General features: G+C 37.2%; 1 protein-coding gene across 2 annotated transcripts in view; it reads right to left on the reverse strand.

Moving 5' to 3' along the window:
- Positions 1–12105: 12105 nt before the first annotated feature.
- Positions 12106–21379, reverse strand: part of ONECUT1 (one cut homeobox 1) — a 71975-nt gene continuing 62701 nt past the window's right edge. Inside the window, exons 3-4 of one of the 2 annotated variants that reach the window (XM_078684851.1) lie at positions 19371–19412; positions 12106–14452 (exon numbers count right to left, since the gene is read on the reverse strand). In XM_078684851.1, the coding sequence (XP_078540977.1) occupies positions 14163–14452; positions 19371–19412 (332 nt within the window). In that variant the 3' untranslated portion in view covers positions 12106–14162. The remainder of the gene's footprint in view (positions 14453–19370; positions 19413–21379) is intronic. The other variant, XM_078684852.1, reaches the window with a different exon arrangement.

The following is a 21379-nucleotide window of genomic DNA, read 5'->3' on the forward strand; positions in this document are numbered from 1 at the left end:
TTAACCGCTGCAAAAATGAAGCGGTCAAACACACTTCGACTACAGCTTCTCTGGCAAGCTCGGCTTCTCCCTCTCATCCAAGCTCCTGTGTTGGCTCCTCCATGCAAGCTCCAAGATTGCTGCAAGCCAAACTAGCAAGAGAAAGCAAGAGGGAACAGCAGGCAATGTTGGTGTATCACTCAGGTGCCATCTTGCTCCTCATCAATGGATGCAAAACATACAATTTGGAAATGCTGGGCCCCATTCACAAAAGTAATCTGAGACAAAATCCTGACTTTACGACTTTTGGTATTCACAAAGCGCATTTAGGTGTAGTAAAGTTAGGATTTTGTCTCAGTTCAACTTACGTTTTGCTCTTAAGTTTAACTTAAGACCAAAACTTAAGTTTAACTGAGAAAAATCCTAACTTTACTACTCCTAAATGCCCTTTGTGAATACCGAAAGTCGTAAAGTTAGGATTTTGTCTCAGATTACTTTTGTGAATTGGGCCCGTCATTTTTAGCTTACTTCACCATTGGTTTCAATTACTATGAACTATTGATATTTAAGGTGGACGCTATTGTCATTGATAGCTATCAATATCCTCTGGACAACAAAGGATATCACACTGTACATAAACATTCTGCAGTTCAAAGCCATATTCACACATTTCATGTGCATATTTTTTGGGTCTCCAACTGATGTCTATTTCTACACAAACAGTACAACCCCATACCATAATATAAAGCATGGTGGTGCTCCATTCTCTCCCAAATTGGAAGTTGAAATGTGGGAATGGTTGATAACTCAATAGCATTGATAACCCAAAATATTTCCCTATAGACATGCATATGTGATGTTGACTTAGCAGAATTCACCAAAATCCAGCATATCCGTCAACTTGACTAGGGAATATGATCAGTGGCCTTCTGGGTTTTTTGAGCTGAAGTTGTCCCCATTCAACCCATTTTTATCCGGCCAAAAAATAAAATGCTGGACTTGTGTATCGTTAATGGGGCTAGATCTAGTTACAGTCGGTGATGCCTTTACTTGAAACTGGTCAGGCACTTTTCTCAACACTTTCCCTCTCATTCTACTTGCCTCTGATTCCTGCACATATTCATGAAGAGCTTGTACCCATTCTCCAAGGACTCTAGTATGGTCCCATCAGTGTTGCATCTCTGAACTAACTATGATTGAAAACAGTTTTCTTTGCTCTTCAATTTGATATAGATTTTCTGTTCTGTAAAGTGAATTAAGTATTTGACCCCATCATTCCATCGCTTACATTAAGGGTTTGATTCATGTTTACCTACTCCCTGAACTCAGTGGCCAAATAGTGCCCTTTAGGGTCTTGATACAAGAACAAGTGGCGTATATATTAGCACACAGCCATATCAAGGTTGATTAAATCATGATATTGGTCTAACCACATCAATAGAAACCTATAGACTATATATAGTAGCTATTAAAGTCTACAAGAAGAGATCAAATGGTCTTTCTCCCTCTGGAAAAGGGTGTAAAGTGTTCCTTGTTGTAAATTGTTTTCTTATGATTGGGACTCAATTTACTGTATTGTTTATAGCCTGTTAAAACCTATAGTTTGTGATACCAGCAACCTACGACTGTGGAAGTTGCCATTTCTGGCGACTATCATATCATTCAAGATGGTCAGTGACTTTCAAGGTTTTGTTCATTGACTACATCCTGTTACTTCAATGAGGAATAGTGGCCCTCTCTTCCCATGATTCAAAAATCAAGTTTTCACAATAAATGAACTTTGACTTAATTGGTTTTTATTACAACTGCTCTCCATCAGCTGATCTCTGGGAGTGGCTAGCTAGATAGTCCCCCCTGTCTTAGAACTTGTACTTGCTTATCTTTATTCAGTGGCGAAACAGATGTGAGCAATTGCACATTTAAAGAAAATGTTGCAAGATGGATTGTGTCCTCACTGACACATTACTATATAACTTATGAGTTGATGCCACACAATTTCTGAAGTCCATTATATTTTAGTTGCATATTGCATAGGATAAGTATCTACAACCATTCTTTCTTTGGTCTTGCCCTGAGAATATGGAATGCTCTTCCTCTCAAAATCAGATCTAAGCCTTCGACCTCCTCATTCAAAAAACAAGTCAAAGGATTACTCCTGAATAACCAGTTGCAACAATCAATCAGAAGACACCATAATTAAGTTGTATTTATTATTGAAAATATGAGTGTCTCATTCAATGATGCAATTTTTGTTACTTTACATGTACTACATGTTTGGTTTGCTCTTTTTGTAACTGTGCTCGTTATAACTTACCATGTGTTTATTATGTAATCTTTTACCTGCCAATTTTATCTACTTCTTTGTACAGTGCTCTGATACCCTTACGGGTCATGTTTGGCCTATATAAAACTTTTCAACTAAATAAATAAATAAAATACATTTTCAAATAAATAGACCCATTTCGGCAAAGACATTCTCAGGTGCATTTTGACAAGAACTTTGTCAGTCCACTACCATCTTCCTTTTACCTTCTTCAGTGCTATCTGTCCATTTATTGGACACTGGTTTAAGGTAAAGATACATTTTTGAGGACTCATATTCATAGCACCCACCTTCCAAATAATCATACTGTCAGCCATTTCCATGTGGCCGACTGGTTTCTAAAGTAGACGGAAGGTCTTTGCCCACTTGTGGAATTGGAACTATTACAACGGCCATGCATGCGATTTGGGTGTATGCTAATCGTACTACACAAATATGGTATGGCTTTTGAAAAGGCATTATCCATCCACTGCTGGATGCAGCAACCCTGTATGTGTCACTTAGTGAGAAACTGTACATATAAGCACAAGATCAGCATTTACATAAACGCATTCTTTTACCTCGAAACATGATAAACTTGTTTCTTGTGTTCCTGGAACATGGCAAAACCCCAACAAACTACAACACAAACAATTTTTTTTGTAAATCTGATTAGGTATAAAGGTGTAGCTCCACCTAAACAAACAAAAAAGGCAAGCCATACCTAAATTTAAATCGCTGGAAAATCCAACATTTTATTTACTACATTTTTGCGACTACATAAACGCTGAAACATTTTAACACTGAAAAGCATGATGACATCACTTGCTTTTTTGCTTAGCAAACACAGCAGATGATATTGCACGGCATAAAGTGAGAACAGTAGCAAAGCTGAAAATAAGAAAATGAAATAAATCTTAACGCAGTACGGGAGATACCCATCAACAAACTGGAATAATGCCTATTGCATTACACGTGTGCGCTACACACAAAAATACATAAGAAGCGCTTGACTAAGAGAGAGAGCGACAAAGGATGAGCAAGAAACTGCAATAAGGTACAATAAGTATTCTGAAATGTAGATGCAAATGTATAAACTTCTAACACTTTTTAACTTGCAAATCAATTCTGAAAAGATGTATTTCATTTTATCAAAATCATTTTTAACCTCTCTTTTTTCATTGCTTGGAAGAACTTCCCCCTTTGCTCCCAGAAGAGTCTCTCCCTTCTGGCTCTTTCACTTGATGATTGTCCTGGGCGCGTTCTTTCCATTGGGAACATCACCGTCCAAGCTAACTTGAAAATGGAAAATGACAGTCTTGAAAACAATAGAAAAGATCAAGGGTGTACCGTATTTCAGAATAGAACATAGGTGTTTTTAAATAATTTGTGGGCATTTGTAGATTTATTGTACACACTTGTGATTTTACACAAGAGCCTGATTTAGAGCCGAGTGATAATTGGAAATCTACTGTTGTTTTTCAGTGCTTAATTTGAAGGTGAAACTTGGGTTAAATGTCTTCCATTAGAGGGACATTATGGTGGAAGAAATTACACCCATGGATTATTCTCTGCATTTGGCTGTTCCAAAAGAAATCAGGGAAAACTCTTTTACCACCTAACTCTATATCGGGCCCTTAGTACTTAACCTCTAACAGGGCCATTCAGGAAACTTCATTGAAGCAAGGTAAGGAACAACTTTTAAATGTATTACAGTACTACTTCTTTGCATTACAAAACTGACATGATCTCACAATGACGATGTAATAAGCACAAAATCACTTTCAACTTGGAAAATAAAAGTGCTCTAAACCTGCACTTTTCTTTGGTGTATGGTATATTTATTGAATAGCCTCATTGTGTTTCTTTTTGCTTCATTAAACATTTTGTCAAAGCACGGTGTGTTTATATAAAAAGCAGACAATCACCTATTATCACTGTTAACCGTGTGACCATTTAATGATCTTACATTTCAGATCACTTTATTTTTTTATATCAATATTTGAGGTACAAAAATGTATCAAAGATCAAATGCCCACTTTCCGAACACACACTCAAGTTACCAATAACATTTCCTACATTCAATAGCGTACACCTTGAACTTAACTTCTGTTCTAAGAGGAATCAGAATGTATTTGCACCCATAGCACTTTGTCTAATTATGCATTATGTATATGTGCAGTGCTATTGGCATAAAATATGTACACACATATTACTGATTTATGGGGGGAAGAATATCAACTTGTGTTGAATACATTGAATAAATGTGCCTAATTGCCCATAGTGGGTGCTTCCTATGTTCTATTTTGTATCAGGAGACTTTTCCTAGGAATGAGCAATATACATAGATCAGATAATAAAGTATAACATAAGTGTTATAAGAAATTACGTTTTTGACATTTGTGACATAGATACAAAGGTTTTGCTGATATAACACAATCCACACCTTCTTAACTGGCATGGCCTTCCTTTTCTAAGATTACAACATCCTCTGAACATATACGTGCTTTGGCATTGCTTTCATGAAAAAACAGGCTTATGTCATACAAATGCTGCAATATGAACTCAGTTGAAAAGTGGATTACTAAATAATATATTTCTATCACGAAAAGGCTGCTGGACCAATATTGAATGTCAACATATTTTGTTGTTATATTGCCTATGTTAATCCAATTTTTCAGAGTACATTTTTAACTAGTGTTGCAATGATAACAACAACAAAAAACATTCAGAATAGGGGTGTTTGACCCGTTCCTTCTATTTCAAAGTTGATTTACTGACATTTTGGCATGAGTCCAATAGTTAATCATACTTCAACTTATTCCTTTAACAAAAATCTCCGAAGGCACAGAGCGAGGCCCAATGACTATTGAGATGACTACAATAGACAAATGCTTCAAAGATGGAGAAAAAGAGAAATCCCCAAGTCACTCAGACTAAAGATTCTCTGCAGTGCGGAAACCACCCCATATTTACCATTATTTACTATTGGCTGAACATTATCATAATGGTTGACCCACACCGTTCAAATTACTAGAAGATATCTAGGTTCCTACTCACTATAACTGTGGAACTGTGCTGAACTTCTTTAATCTCTTCTGTAGGTCCACAGAAATAACTAATTTTGCAGACCAGCTACACCGTGTGTGCCTTGCAGTGAGAGAAGCAATATATTAATGTAGTTCAGACCTTGCAAATATTCGCGTTGTCATTAATGTAATTTGTCATTTTTTTAAAGTGGTCAATGTTACATGATTGATTCCAATGAATTTTCAAATTCAAGTTAGCTTGTTTTTTTAAGTCTTACCCATTCTACATTCAATACCCGTGCATGTGGCAAATTATAATAAAAAAGCAACAAATTCTCCTGCATATGCCAGTGCTTTTAACATTATACAACTGTTCATTTCTTTGGATTAGCAGGTCTTACCTGCAATTTAACCTTTCTAAAAAGGACAAATAAATTAACAAAAGAAATATATAGATAATAATGCCATTGTGTTTAAATATCAACACCATGAACCTTCCTTTTGGCATGTCCAAGGATAGGGGAATCTGGCAGTGTTTAGAACACACATTGAAGTGTCTGCTAAGACAATCCTGAAGACACACCCTGCTGTCAATCATGAGAAGCAATCTCCCATTCATTGTTTCTTAGCAGAAGGACAAAAAGATTGTAACATAAAGCATTGGCCATTTCCAAATCTAGTATGTACACATTTTGTTCATTTTACTACACAATCATAAATTAAAGCAGTGATTAAATAAGCTTACAAAATTGCAATTAAATATAAAAATCACACCACATTATAGAGAACATAAAAGTATGAGCACAGTTATCACAGACGAGAATGTTTTTTATACCCTGTGAAAAGAACATCAACTGTCAAACACAAAGGATCGTCAAAAAAATTAAAGCCATGTTAATGTCTTTCTTGCATTCATTTTTGCATCCCCTTAACATTTTCAAAAAATTCTTCCTTGCGCGCAACAGACTAGTTCTGCAAAAATAAAAACTACAAAATAAATAATAATTATAAAGCATTTGAAGAAACATTACCAATTTTCAAACTACTATGTTTTGCCTTATCACATAGACTCTCTATACAACATAACCCTAAAGATTTCGTATACTATGAGGTATTTGGAAAAATTGGTAAAAGCACTGCACGGCCTGCATCAGGGCACCAGGGACTCGGGTGAGCTGAGCGCAAGCACCAGCAGGAGGGGAAAAGGGCAGGATGCGTGGGTGGGAGATGAGATCATAGGCAATATATCCATCTGGACTGTGCATCGTAGGCATGTAATGGCTGAGTCTGACACCTGGTGATGATCTGAGGGATAGGGGAACCATTTTACATAATGCAAAAATGTACTACAAAAAGCGACCTTTTAGTGCATGAAGAATAGCTATTTGAAAATTAAGGGGCAAAAAATGTCTGCTTAAAAAAGTTCTGAAGCTTTTTTTAAGTCTGTTTCCAATTTGTATTGGAACCTTCAGTGCGAGGAAGATTGCCTTACTTTCCTGCTCAATAAAAGACCAAGCAAGGGCTTGTGATGTTTGTGTGATGCCATAATCTTTGCTTCTTATATTGCCTGTTTCTTTTTTTAAAAGGCTGAACATAATTCTCTTACTCAACTTGCTTAATCTTGACAAAGTAGCCAACCCAGTATCTATATGTTAGCTATGAGGCTATGTCCCACAGATGATTTCAAGATTCCTATGCTCTCACACATTTCCCAATATAGTAGAAAATATGCAACAGTATGTTTATTGTAGTAAAACCATTTTGGTAACTATACTCAAGAGAAATTTAGTCACTGAAAAATATCTAGAATTAATGTTACTCTACTCTCAAATCCGCACCATACACCTTTCCTATCCTAATGCGTTTTCTCCTTTCATAACTGGGTTTCTCGTCCTTCCTGACCTACTGACATTAAGAGAAGTAGCTCATGCTGCAAATGCTATTGTATTAAGCTAAATTGGCAACCTCCACTGACACGGTTGGACATGCTTGCGATGCACAGTCCCTATTGATCTGTGGATATTAATTGGAGCTTTGGTTCTTCAGCAAGAAAAATGGAAACAGATTCCTTTGGTATCAAAGAAAGGTTCATTGCATGCTTGCACTGCAAAAGCACCACGGTGAAGAATTATTCCTTTTATGTTTAGTAAGTGGCCTTTCTAAGAGGCTGAGGTATTCATAGAGTATAATGTGAGAGATAAGAGGTCAACAGCGGTTTAACACTTTGGTTTAAGCAAGGCACTCATCCTAGGAGTTTTACAAAGTTTGCAACATTTTTGCCTAAAGCTTTATTAGTAGTATTATTCATATTATTATTATTCATAATAATATTCATGAAGAAAACATTTGCACTGAGTGAAGATGGGGTGGGGGGGAGAGGGAAGGATGCCGAGTGCCCTCTGCAGAGGAAGGCCGTGCAAGGAAAAATCTTTGGTATTCTTTGGTATCATCAATGTGATTAAAATCACGAATGGAAATCGAGTGAGGTAGCGTCTTTGGTTCACACTATAAATAGTAGGTCTTTACACATTATACACCTGGAAGCAACCATTTCTTACATTTGCTTCTTTGTAGTAGGAAATAGTTACCAAATGTATTGTAAAGCTAACCACACCACAAATAACCAGCAGGCCAACACAGTCCACTGGCCTGCCTTTATGATTTGAATGCCCCCAAACCACCTGTTACAAAAAGGTCAAGTGCTTTCTCTTTGTTTGTTAAATGCATAGTTTTTTTAATCGTCTTGTAGAAAGAAGAGCCATTCTAAGAAACTGCCTTTCCGACTCACATCAGTAGAAATGTCCTAAGACTCTTTGGTATATCTAGGTCTGGAGTTTACTTTGCCTGTAAGGACAGGTCCATCTTGGGCAAAAGGCAATATCCCATCTACCTATTTAAAGCAACTGGCTAGCATTTAGCCATATTTTACCATAGTAACTATTATTCTGTATATGTGATTAATATGCCTTAATATATGAAAACATTCAACCTCATTTATGGTGTATTATCTTTGGTATAGTCTAGTTGTTTAGTTTGCCTGTTATAACTTCCACACTGGGTGTTTCCCATCGCCACGGTTCCCTTCTTTGAAAGTGGATCTGTAGTTTAAATTACCATTGTCCATCAACAGCACTTTCATTCTGCACCCCTAAAAGGTCACACTCGATTTACTGTATAGTTTGTCTCCTTAATGCTCTCCTATGTATATCGAAATGTTTATTTTTAATTATACACATAAAGTGAATGGTAAAGATTCAGTTAATTCTGGGAAAACTTTTATGTTGGTTTATGCTTGAAAACATCAGAAAGTGAAATTTCAACTTCTGTGGTGGAAGTTGCAGTGATCAAGATGTAACATAATATTTAGGTACATTAGTTAAAAAGGACTATGTCGGAGACATGAAATTATGAGGGTACTTTTACCCAATATACTTCTGCTCACATAACTATAAGGGTTATTTAGGAATGCCATATGGTATGAATTGCACGTGTGATAATTTTTCTCATGTTAATGTAGTCTTTGGTTACAGCAAATACGTCCTTTGGTTGTCATATACATTTGAATGGAAATTATGATACTGGAGAGCTTAATTTCCTGCAGGTCACTCTTCTACTGAATAAATAAATTGCTGATATACAAGAAAGCAAATGTCATTTGAATTGTTGATTCTTTACATAAAAATAAATAAATAATTTATGGTATATAAAATTATTTAGCAAAAACTATCTTCAAAGAAACAGAACTGTTCCAGCTTATTATAAGGAGTTGATTTGTCTTTGGTAAGGTAGCTTGAACTAAAATCTGAACTGGTTATTAGGTACAGTGCAGCTTGCCACAGCTGTTTTGTTAATATTGTTGGTATAAAAGTAATATGTGCCCAATTCAAAAAGCGTTACTTGCCAACAAGTTGAATGTAACAATCCAAAATATGTACATTGCGAATGTAAAATCACAATCCTAATTCACAGAATTAGAACTAGTGAACATTTACACTTATATGGTGCACTTATGATTGCAGTGATTGTACTGGCATTATGATATTACCATAGCCATAGTTTTGGGATTGTGAGCTTTTAGTTGTGAGTCAACCTGCAAAAGGCAGGGAACTTCTACAAAGATGCAGTTTGGACGCCATCACATACCTCTTGCAGGAAGTGTCCCATCCTAAAATCCATTCAAACTTTCTCCTAATAAAGGAAGAGGTAAGTGCCTTTCCTAGGTATCAAAAGGCAGGGGATACTCCCATACTCAGGGAGCATGTGGGCAGAGGGAATTTGTTCATCAGGAATAATAGAAGAAAGTTACATGTGTGAAAATCACATGAGCATTACATTTACGAATGCAGAGGTTCCACTGTGTGAAAATTCTACGTGTGTAAACATTATGCATTGAAGTATGCAAAGAAATATTCATACAGGTCACTGGGCTCTTTAGTGGATCCCTTGAGAATCCTACATTTGCTACAGATATTGGACTGATCCTATGGAAGGCTTGTGAATCATCCTTTAAATTCAGTGGGAAGCACAACACATGATACAGAAGGCCAACAAAGAGACATAACCTCAAAATGATATCTAATGTATTGCTACTAACTTCATAAAACGTTAAAAATTGGGAAAATGGTAAAAGTACACAGAATACATATTCATGTGCATTTGTCTCAGTGAATTTGGCTACCTAACAGCCTTATTTGTTGTGATGCCTATCAGTTTGCAGATCTTTGGTAAAGAGCTAGAGTGTTGTTGCAAAATGCATTGAGACAAGGGCCATGCATGTGACTTCAGGTGCTTAACTTTAGCAGCAACTGATGTAACCTAGATGTGGCAGTGTATATTCACATATATGCATTTGAGCTTTTTTGGTTCACTTTGTGGTCACTGTGGTTAGGAAATCCTATTTTTATATGGGACTAGATGCCGAAGTCTGAAGACTTGGTGGTGTTTACTACTTAGAAATATAGAAACTTTTGGAGCAATTGTCTACTATCACTATTTGGGATTTAGATTTCTTACTCATGAAAACCTAAATGCAAATTAGTAAAAACTATTTCTGCAATCCTCTATGATTATGAAGTGTATTCGTTTGTACAGTTTCACTTGGAGCACAAGGATGTCTCCTGAATTTCTAGTTACGAGATAGCCAATGTTATAGTGATATGGGTTGTAACTATGAGCTAGATTTAGAGTTTGGTGGATAGTTACTCCATCACAAATGTGGCGATAACTCAGTCTACTTAATGCAAGGTCATTAGGGTATAATTCGCTTGGAGTAAGGTGGACAGAATATTCATCATATTTGTGGTGGAGTAACCTTCCACCAAACTCTAGATAAGCACTAAGTTTGTACATTTCCTCTCGGTGGACTGTTAAGCTTATGTAGTAAACAGTTGTTTTGGATCTTCTACATTTTTAAGAACAAGGGAGCTATTAGGTGCTGGACAGGAGTTTACCAAACTCATTTCATATTCCTCCCCACAAATATGACTGTAAACAAACCTGCAACCAGGCAGTCTGGCACAGGAAATGAAGACTGTTAGTTTCAATAACGAAACATGTTAAGCTTCAATATAACTTTGCTTAATATGAACATTTTGTTTTCAGGTCCAGTTAACAAACTGTACCTTTCACTCTATCAAAGTGGATTTGGCTTTTGGTTTATGTCTAGATCTAGTAGTATGTTCACAGCTAAATTTGAACTGAATTCAGAATGTCAATTTGTAGTGGCATTAAGAATAACAATGCCGCAGCATATTGCAAAGGAAGATATAATTCAAAATATAAGTGGTCTTAGTAAACTAATAGAAACACAGCCCAGACTTGTAAGCGTAGAACATCATACTTTAAGTGTGTTCAGTTATTTGGACAGCTCTTTCATAGCTACTTGTAGAATAGAAATAAGGAGTTTTCTGGTGGATGGAAAAAGTCAATTTTTAAAAAACAGTGTTACGATTACCCAACTCCAAGGTACTCAATGTATCAACCTCAGAAGGAGTGAAAGCACAGTCATTCCAGCCAGGATTCCAATCCATGACCTGCACATTACACATAGAGTTGCTTCATTTCCTGAGCTATCTGAATTGCCATTATCTTGGGGAGTGTATGCTACCCCAATCAGGAGATGTCTTGACAGCATTTGTGAAGTAAACTTAGTGCAACAGTAAAGCTTCTACAAGGTAAACTACATCCACAGAGAAGAATATAGACATTTATCTTGAATAGGGGGTAGTGGTAAGTCTTGCTTAGTTATGGGGAAATTGACTGAATCTAATGTGTTTACTGCCCTTGGACTTAAATCTATGCATCCAAAGTTGTTTTTGAAACTCCTTATTATCCTATTATACTGAAAATATTAATGAAACCTCTCATTTCAAAATGGCTGATATGAACAATTAACAACAAGCAGCCCATTGTTGTTTTATTGGCGCAAACTTTATATGGAGAATGAACTGAAAATGAAAGCAACACTCCTGAAATTGTCATCTCCATTATTTAATCACATAATCATCAATCTAGAATTATTTTGTTTGTGCTCTTAAAAAAATAATTTCTGTACCCAAATGATAACGCATGGTTTGATCACATATTTTGATTTGAAATCACTGAGCACTACTGGCATCCAGGTTTAATCACTCCCTTTAGAAGAGGTTCTACATATTTTTAGACTGGTAGATGTGTCATTACTTTAAAATAGTAGGAGCAGGATAATAGCTGGGAAGACATGTATCAGAAAATCAACATTTGGGTCATGCATAGATTTAAGATCAGTTGAATATTCTAAAAATAATGAGTGAGGTCCTGGGTCATATTATTTATCATGATATTTTACCAGGTAAATCTTATTTTTTGGACCAGGATCAAGGAGATAGAAAAGCAATACAAGAACAGAGAGATCGATGTCAACCATGTGCCCTTCAGTAAAGCATTCATTTAAATGACATGTGCACAAGTCTAACAGCCTCGTTAGTGGGGCAAACTGAATCGGAACGGACAATGTGACATTTCGCAAAGACAGCTGTTAAATCAAGTTCTTTCTGAATAAAGAGAGGTGACATTTGGCATGTACCAAAGCCAGTCTTTGGTCTAGGGCACTTTAGAAAATTAATGTGACAGACTATTCTATTATGATACAATGACCTACTATGGATTTCATAACACAAAGGAAGTAGAAAATACCTGCTTCTGAATAAGGCTAAAAAATGGACTTGGAGGTGGCAACTTAGATTGAATAATATCAGGCACAAAGATATGCCTTTCAAATGCAGAACCCATATGAAGGTTGTTTAAGAAAGAAGGAATTATTCTTATTATCTGTTTGTAAGAGCAGCAAGGTCTGCTGTTATATGATGTCTGTATGGGTGGTTTGGCTAGACTTGGATTTGTTGTGCATTTGGGTTTGGAGTAGCTAGTCATCATTTATGTAGGTGACTAGACCACAAAGTGGGGTTAGTGGTGAGCTTTGAAACCATGCCTAGATCATGGAATATGTTTTATGTGTTTCAATTAGAACTAAGGTGTTTAAAATGTCATGCTGTGAAAACTGAAAATGGAGGGTATAGTGATCTTGAGTGCTTTGCATTTACATGGATGGTTTACTGGCTTCATTCATGTCGGCTGAATGTATAAGACAGCGTGATAACTTATTCTGCAACGAGCGGTCTAAAAGACCTGTCTCAAAAGCAAGCATTGCATATCCTTCCATCAAAGTGTTTGCCCACAGTTTGATATTCAGGCATATGTATAGATTGTTTACCCCCTATTCAAAGTCATTGTGATGGAATTTTCCATTAAAGCTATTGATCTTTGGCTACTTTCTGACTCCTTGCTCTATAGTTCCAAATGGAGGAATTTTAGCCTATCCCTACTTTTTGATTGGTGAAGATTAGGTGTCAGCCCAATTTGACATTTTAGATAACTTTTAGAGCTGTCAAGGTATATGAGATGCACTATCAAGCAAAAATGAATGGTGCCGTTATTAGATCTTAGGATGATTGTTCTTGAACAGCATTCACTCTTTCCAATAGAAACATGGGTTAGTCTAACTATTGCAAATAACAATCACTTGTACATCCTATTTCTGGTAAATGAAACTGACCTACTCCTACCACTCTAAATATTTTGTGTAAAAATAGTTTTGAAATATTAAAATTGTTGCAATAAAATACCTGCAATGAAATATTCATTGTGTTCTTTGGTTCCTAGTTTACTTAGATATTTTTCTGCTTAAGGAATTGTGTTTGGTTTTGGTTTGAACATTCCTTAACAAACAAAGAGAATGCACTAGTTTGGGTGCCATTCAAAGTTTCTTTGCCATCGGTTTGGACTTAGATTTTGGGTCTTGAATCACTAAATCCAGATTATACAAGAGCAAACACACCACCATTCAAATGAACTCAGACGACTCTAAAATGTTTTTGGTCTTGCACTGTCTCTACCCATTCTGCAGACCAGCTTTGACCATGTCCAATCACTGGTATGTACACAGTACTGATACACCATACACCTTCATGGCATCCACGTGGAAATGAAGAGTCACATTTGGAAAGATGCCCATTCAATGACGATAAATCACTATGCTCCAAACCACCAGACAGCCAAGTACAGTGAACATGAAGATGGATGAAGGTGCAGGCCCAGTGTGATTTTTTTTATCTTCCATTGTTTTTGGTAGTCGTCCTCCTCCTACTAAAGTGGGTGTCTCAGTACAAAGTCATAATGTAGGTGTCTAAGTCTTTGGTTTCTTTGGACTTATAAATAACATTTGTTCAAACAGTTATCAGTTTAAACCCGCTATCTTGAGGTCCTGGTCTTTGTTTTAAAGCTTTTCCACCGAGGTTTAGTTTGTGGTTATTCCTTCATGCTTTGGTACAAGTGCTTGATGAAGATGAATTTCCTGAACTGGAGTTACCCTCGTCTTGCCACTTATCAAGGCTTCTTCTCCGTGCATTCATGAAGAAGTTGCTGACGGTACTCAACTCCAACCCCAGTTGCTGGGAAATGGTAATTTGTAATTCTTTGGATGGGCGCTTATTTTCTTTGAATATTGCATGTAGAGTTCGACGCTGGACATCTGTGAAGACCAGCCTAGGCTTTTTAGGTGTGTTCCCTCTATCCTTCACATGCTCTTGATCTTTCCTTTTGCATGCTGTGGACAAAACATAGCAGTTCATATTAGCACAAATCAAAGAAATCGATGTTTATTAAGTACACAATAAAGGAACTAAATGAGAGAAAGAGGGAGGAGGAAGCGAAAGGAGAAGTCCTTTTAAGGATTTCTTTAATCATGCACACTTTGAGAATATTGAAACATATTGTATTATTTGCAAAATCAAATTCACCCAAAAAATTAAGAATGTACCTTAAAGCAATTAGTCCTCAGCACCTTATGAGCAAACTGGAGAACAGCAGTAACTGCGGTATCTTTGCCAATGACTTGTCGAATATTGGCAAAGAGACCTTAATGCATTACTGCCCATTGATTGTCACATGTGTCTCCGGATGACACTTTTCAACTACAGTGGGACATTTATCTTTATAGGAATGGCTCTTTCATTTTACATCAGATGCACAAACTTTGCTTCTCAACACAGCAGCAATATAACATAATGTATTATGTTACTGATAATGCTATATTCCTAGAAGTAGTATAGTACATACCTTCATTTCTTGTAATGAGTGGTTGGACATTTTTTAAATTATATCTTCAACTATCATCACCGTGATTGCATGTGTGAATTTTAGTATGTGTGTGTGTCCACGTGTTTGTGTTAGGAGTAAACTATGCTTTTCTATTTTATATGTTTCAATGAAAGAAAGAAAAATATAGACGTTTTGTTAGCATTCTTAATTTTTACATTTTTCGGTATTATCTCTAGAGGGCAGTGATTTGTGATTAAAATGTGCATTCCTGACTTTATCCTAAATAAGTGTTACAATTCCATACATAAAGCAAGCTTGTAACAACACAATTCTCAAGACACCAAGGTCATATGTGGACTTATTAGACAGATGAGACTTAACTACTGCCTTTTTTTTCGGCGAGATTCCTTAAAACGGTTTCAGCATCAAACCGCAGTTCTGCATTTCAACAAACGGCTTCTCTTGATGTCCATCACAATTTGGGCTCAAGACTGGACCCAGGATAATGAATCACATTAGACTACGTGGAAGACCCTTTCTACCGAGTAATGGACAAAGACAACTCATTCTAGATCGGTAATCTGTCTTCACCATATCTGCTCGGTATGCACAGTTAAAGCATTTAAGCAATCTTACGGGGGAGTGAAGGGCAGAAGGTCCAGAGGCTCCTATCCTTTGTATGACAGTATGAAATGGTCAAGGCAGATATTTTCTTGTTGGATGTGCTCCTTCAGTTTTCAGAGGTTTTTGGAACATGTGCACTGGTTAAAATTTGCGAAACCTCTGAACCTGCATATCAAGAGCAGTGAACGGATTCCTGTAGGCGTATTCATGATACATTTAATTATGACTCAGTTGGCTGCAACTGTTAAAAGCTTGACCAATCGCTCTATTAAGGTCCATGGTGGTTTAGTAAATGCTTGGAAGGATGATCGGGGAATTTTTAGGACTGAGAAGTGGCTGAAGACAGGACGAAGAATGGTATTTCTGCCATCAGTTTACAGAGCTCGGGAGGTGTTTGTGTCCCTGCTTTAACTACAATGAGTGTGGTTCAACTGTTATCTTCTATTTTGTAAATCTCACTATGGGACAGACCACGAATGCCCTCATCCCAAACTCAAAGCTAATGTATTTGCATTCTGGAGCATGGACGACCATTGCTGAATCTCAGAAATGTCCAAATTATTCAATGTTTTTTGAGCTATGCAAATCTATTGTTTCCGATCTCAATTGTATTTCTTTTCTTTGGCACTCCCTTCCATTGTCTTTCTATTGCTCGAACGGTGGCATAGAACGATGCAACATCAAGTGAGGTTGGGTTTTGTCTGCTAAATAAAATGACAAGGCAGATACCTTTGAAACCGCCAAAAGTTATGAAGCATAAAATCACATTTGGTGTCCACGTTATGAAAGACAGGAATTGATTTGTTTGACAACATTTTGATTGAATTTCTATTTGGTGGCTTAGGTTCTCTGACCTTGAAGGACACAACCAAAACGTCTCTATTTTATCCTATCTTTTTGTCCTAGAACAGAGGGAAGTGATGCAAATGCAACAGAACTGGTCAACCCTTTCTTAAAGTGGGCTCTGAAGAGCCAAGGTGTAACTCGTTGATGTGTTTCAATCTGGGGTTATTGGGAATTCGGGATTTATGAGGTTGTTTCTGCTCACATGACAGAATATAAGACTGAAGCACCACTGTGGGATCACCTGCCTAATTATGATGTGGCTTCTCATCCTGATGTTAGTGAAAGTCCTATTTGTGCCCTAAAAGAATATTACAATGTGTGCACAAATCGCTGATGTTTGCTCCTGTGAGTTGGAGCAGTGGTACCCTGCTGCAAATTGCAGCAGCAAATAGTGCACATGCACTGTTTGTGCACCTCAAAATATAGACCACAATGAGCTATAGGTGAGTTATTGCCCATTGTGAGGAGCCTAACTCAGAATTGGGTGCAAACTGCACACCTCCGAATTTGTGCGCTCCACAATAAATCGGATTAGGCAGTGCTCAATTTCCAGGTGCATGTTTCAGCTACTGTGACTGGGCCCTCAATGTCAGTCTAGAGACTAGACCAGTAAATGTTTTTAATTTTTTTTTTTTTAAGTACATAGCTGATAATTAAGAATTCACATCACATGCAGATCATCTTTATATCTCTCCATACTGTACAGATGAGGAGGTGTGTTCCTGTGGGTAGTTTACAGGCTATTGAATCTGGGGAAATAGGTTCTAATCCTGGCTCTCCCACTTGACTGGGAGTGGTTGCCTAAAATTGTGAAAGCTGATGTTCTTTTTAAATGTAATGCAATTGTTCAATTAAAAATTGTAAAGGACTTTGTTGGATGCTACCTGTGTGCGCACTACATACATGGTGATATGGCTGAATATATTAAACACACACCATATGCTTGTTTGTTCCATGCAGCGCATTACATATCAGTCGACATTTGCAGCAATGCAGTTGAGAATTTAGGGATTTATTTACAGTTTGGTAGATGGTATACTCCGTCACAGATATGGTGGATGTTCTGTTCACCACATTACAAGTACATTAAAGCCTATGGCACTTAAAACATGGTAGATGAGATTTTCTATTACAGCCAATGGCACCTAAAATATGCTAGATGGAATATCTACCACGTTTTTATGAAGTATCGCAGCCACCAAACTCTAAATAAAGCAGTTACTAGTGTATATTTTTGAAAGTTTAACAGAACCCCTTCAGATGTTTTGAAAGCTGTATGCTTCAATTTTAGAGGAATATTTTGTTTGAAACCATCAGAACATATATATCATTGTATAGGAGATGCAGATAATGAAGACATACAAAATGGAATATATTAAGAGATGGCCAAATAAAGGCGTTGCACCCCACTGTTTATACAACTGTATCTCGAATAAGCAACCCGCTACAATAACACTACAATGACCACTACAGTATGACAGACCACATTGCTATATATAGGGGGAGGTGTTGTTCTTGCCTTCTGCTGTGGTATAGTGAAAATCCACCTCCAAATAATCAACATGAAGGTTCCAGATCTGCAAAGTACTAATAGGGCCAAGGTAAGACATTTTGAGAACATACGTTGCATGACTTCTAAGAAAAATTACAAGATTCTCCATACATTGCGTTACATTATAGCAGACACGTAAGTTCAGAAGGTGTGTTTTGGATGTGTGGTAATTGATTTTAAGCATACATTGATGTCTGTAGTCACAACACACCAAGCTTTGTATGTTTGTATTTCCATCGTGTATCAGATTTCAATGGGCTACAAATGTGCCTCTATAAGGAGGCTATACAGAATCAAAGTTGCAAATTTGATATATTGGATGCTAACAGGTATTTGCTAACACTAACAAACCCACTTCATAAGATTACACATAAGCTTTCACTAATGTGTCGGGACATAATTGGCTTTCTGCCGGTCATTAACGTTGAATTGAATGCCTTGCTTATCTGTAAACGTTTTTTAGTGTTTATACTTCAGTATACCCTTATGCTGCACAAGTGTAAATACATTTCCAAAGAAGATGTGCTCCAAGACTTTATGAAGTGAGCCTTTCATTGACAATTTTAAATGTAATGATTTATGGAAAATTAATACTAATGAATAGGAATAAGCAATGAAAACCCCGTAATGAGCAATACTAAGTATAAGCTCTACGTGTCAATTTGAAATGTTAGGATATTACTAAATGAGTCTAGGGCATGTAAGTGACTGTGGACAGAAATTGTAGAACACTTCCTTATGCAGAATCACAACATCTGCCCCCTCAGCAAACCAGCCACAAGAGAATCCTAGAGAATTTTTAGTTTTTTATAGCGTGATTAAGAAGTTTATTAAAATACATACTTCCCTACCATTTATGCCATAAACCAAACATTGACTCTAAAAAGAGACCACATCCATTTAGTGGAACAGGTGGAACTAAGGCAGCTTGTGAAGTGCAAGGTGGAAGTCTTACTGGATTGTTCTTATGGACTTTGTAGTGGTAGCACACTTAACATTACTTATTGAGGTTTGTTGCATATACTTTTTATAGTTCAACATTTGTCTAGACTATTGCAGTTTTTGTGGTGTACTTTCATCACAGCAAGGGTAAAACAAGGCTGAAGCATGTGTGGTCGGAAAACAACCTAGGTGTGTTGTTATTGTTTTATAACACCCTACCTACTAAACGTGCGGAGAGCATATGCTTCTGAAAGGCCTTCCTAGTGGACACCTCCTACCGTGAAACTATGAAACGTAGACATTCGAGGTAATCATCTGTGTGCTGTTTTTTAAGGGTATGACGCGCTGCTACCAGACATATGGAACATCCAAACAGTAACAGTAAGGCCTAGTTGGCCATATGTATAGTTGTATTAATACACTTTAAAGAAATATAAGAAGAAATATTGCACATAAGTACCTGTCACTGGCTCTTCCATATGGTCTTTAAATAGCAGCGTACCTTTAATAGAAATATGGTAAATATTTATACCAGTCATAGGTTTCCATCTCCGTAAAGGAGAAGCATTAACATACTTTTTCAGTCAGCACCTGAACACAACACACTAACGTGCTAAAATCATAAAGTGAATGTTATTGACAAACCTGTGCACATCGTATACTGTACATCATAACAATTGAAATGCTTAACTTGACGTTTTCGGTGCATGGTCTTAATGCAGTGACATTATTATGGGCATGTTACAAACTAATCATTTCTTCTCTTGATACGTACTTCCGTGCACTCGGATATGTTTAAAAAAGCTCGTTCACGACAAGAAATGCTGCTTCAATTTCGAATGCCAGATTCTAGATGCAAAAAAAAAACTGTGGACGCCTGGCGCCAGAAAATGAGGTTTTCTCTCCATGTGTAGGTGTTTCTGCATATGGGTGGATGAAACACTGGAAGTCTGCTCGAGAGTGAAGCTTCAATGCTTCTAAGTTTTTTTTTACAATTGTAATTCATTTATTAAATGTAGTGGAACAAATATCATTGCAGCAGATGTTCACCTACGCTCTGTCAGTTATGTGACTGAGAGCAGCAACACTGAAGGGCCTTGACAGTTGTAATTCCTAATAAACCGAGTCATAGCACGGCCTAAACTTGGTTATGCAGTATTTATGCACTTAACTGAGCTTTGGGTTTCCAATTAAGGGTCAGACGAACAAAGGGGTGGTGCATAATTCCCTGACTCTCTTAGTGCACGGCAACCATGTGGCATGGGTTCAATTATGGCTGCATCACATGTAATGTCCCTAAGCAGAGCAGACTAATGATGTGCTTTTAAGGCAGTGTCTGGGCAGGGTGCACAGTGTCAATGGACAGAATGTGGGAGGGGAAGTCACTGAGAGACTGATCCTTCGAGACCACAGGGCACCCCATGAAATGGATGCTACACAATGAAACAGTGCACTTCTACCCAGACTGGAGGAAAACATGTTCATAAATTCGGACATAAGCTAGAGAAAGAACCTTCCAAACACATGTTCCAGACTATCAAACAAACTTCAGGTCATATTCTTGATGAAAAGAGGTGTGCCAAATGTAGAACACGCCTTAAACTCCATTTCCTTACAGAAGCACACAAACAATATTTGTTTTTTTCACTTGGACCCTGAACTTATCTGGGTTTAGAGATAGTTTAAAGAAAGCTAAGAAGGCGTATTAGGTCAACATACACTTATTAACAATGGACTGATGTTATACTGGAATACTTACAATATGTCTCTCTTTTGGGTTACCGGATGCTCTGTGAAATCTGTTACAGATGTCCTTCATTTGTACATCATGTATACATCATACTAAAATGTGCTTGTACCGCTAGAAAATAGTAGAACATGCCTGTCTCTCAGGAGAGACCTTCTCTTGTATAAGTCGTGACACTAGATGATTGCAAAGCTTTTCGTTGATAAGCATCACAGCTTCCAGAAATGCAGCTGGTATACTAAACTGTGGGTTTGCACTCCATGCAAGTGCTCACTTGTGTTGTCTTTGTCTGAAATATTTGGCATGCAGTGCTGAAAACCTTCAGTGACTGCAGATAATCAAACACACAGTTATATAAATAAAAATAATTAACAATATTAATACTGTTTGATTTTCTGGGGACACCTTCATGGGCCACCCTGCATTTAAAAGTAATTTTGACATTTCTCAGCAGGTTTCTCCAGCCATCTCTGCGGAAGTGGCGGTGTGTCACAGTTTGGTATTATGGGGTGCATTCATCCACATCAACAAGCACCTGTCGTATCTTTAATGCCAAGTGAAAACACAACAGGTCTGTAATCATCACGTGCAAGGGTATGCTAGCGCATACCAAAGAAATCATGTCATGAATGCAAATAATGCTAACAAACGAGTCATAAACACAGAGGCACTGCACAAATACTGAGCTAGCACACTTGCAAAGTAAAAAATACACGAAATTT

The sequence above is a fragment of the Lissotriton helveticus genome, chromosome 3_2 (assembly GCF_964261635.1).
Source record: "Lissotriton helveticus chromosome 3_2, aLisHel1.1, whole genome shotgun sequence".
NCBI classification, from domain to species: Eukaryota; Metazoa; Chordata; class Amphibia; order Caudata; family Salamandridae; genus Lissotriton; species Lissotriton helveticus.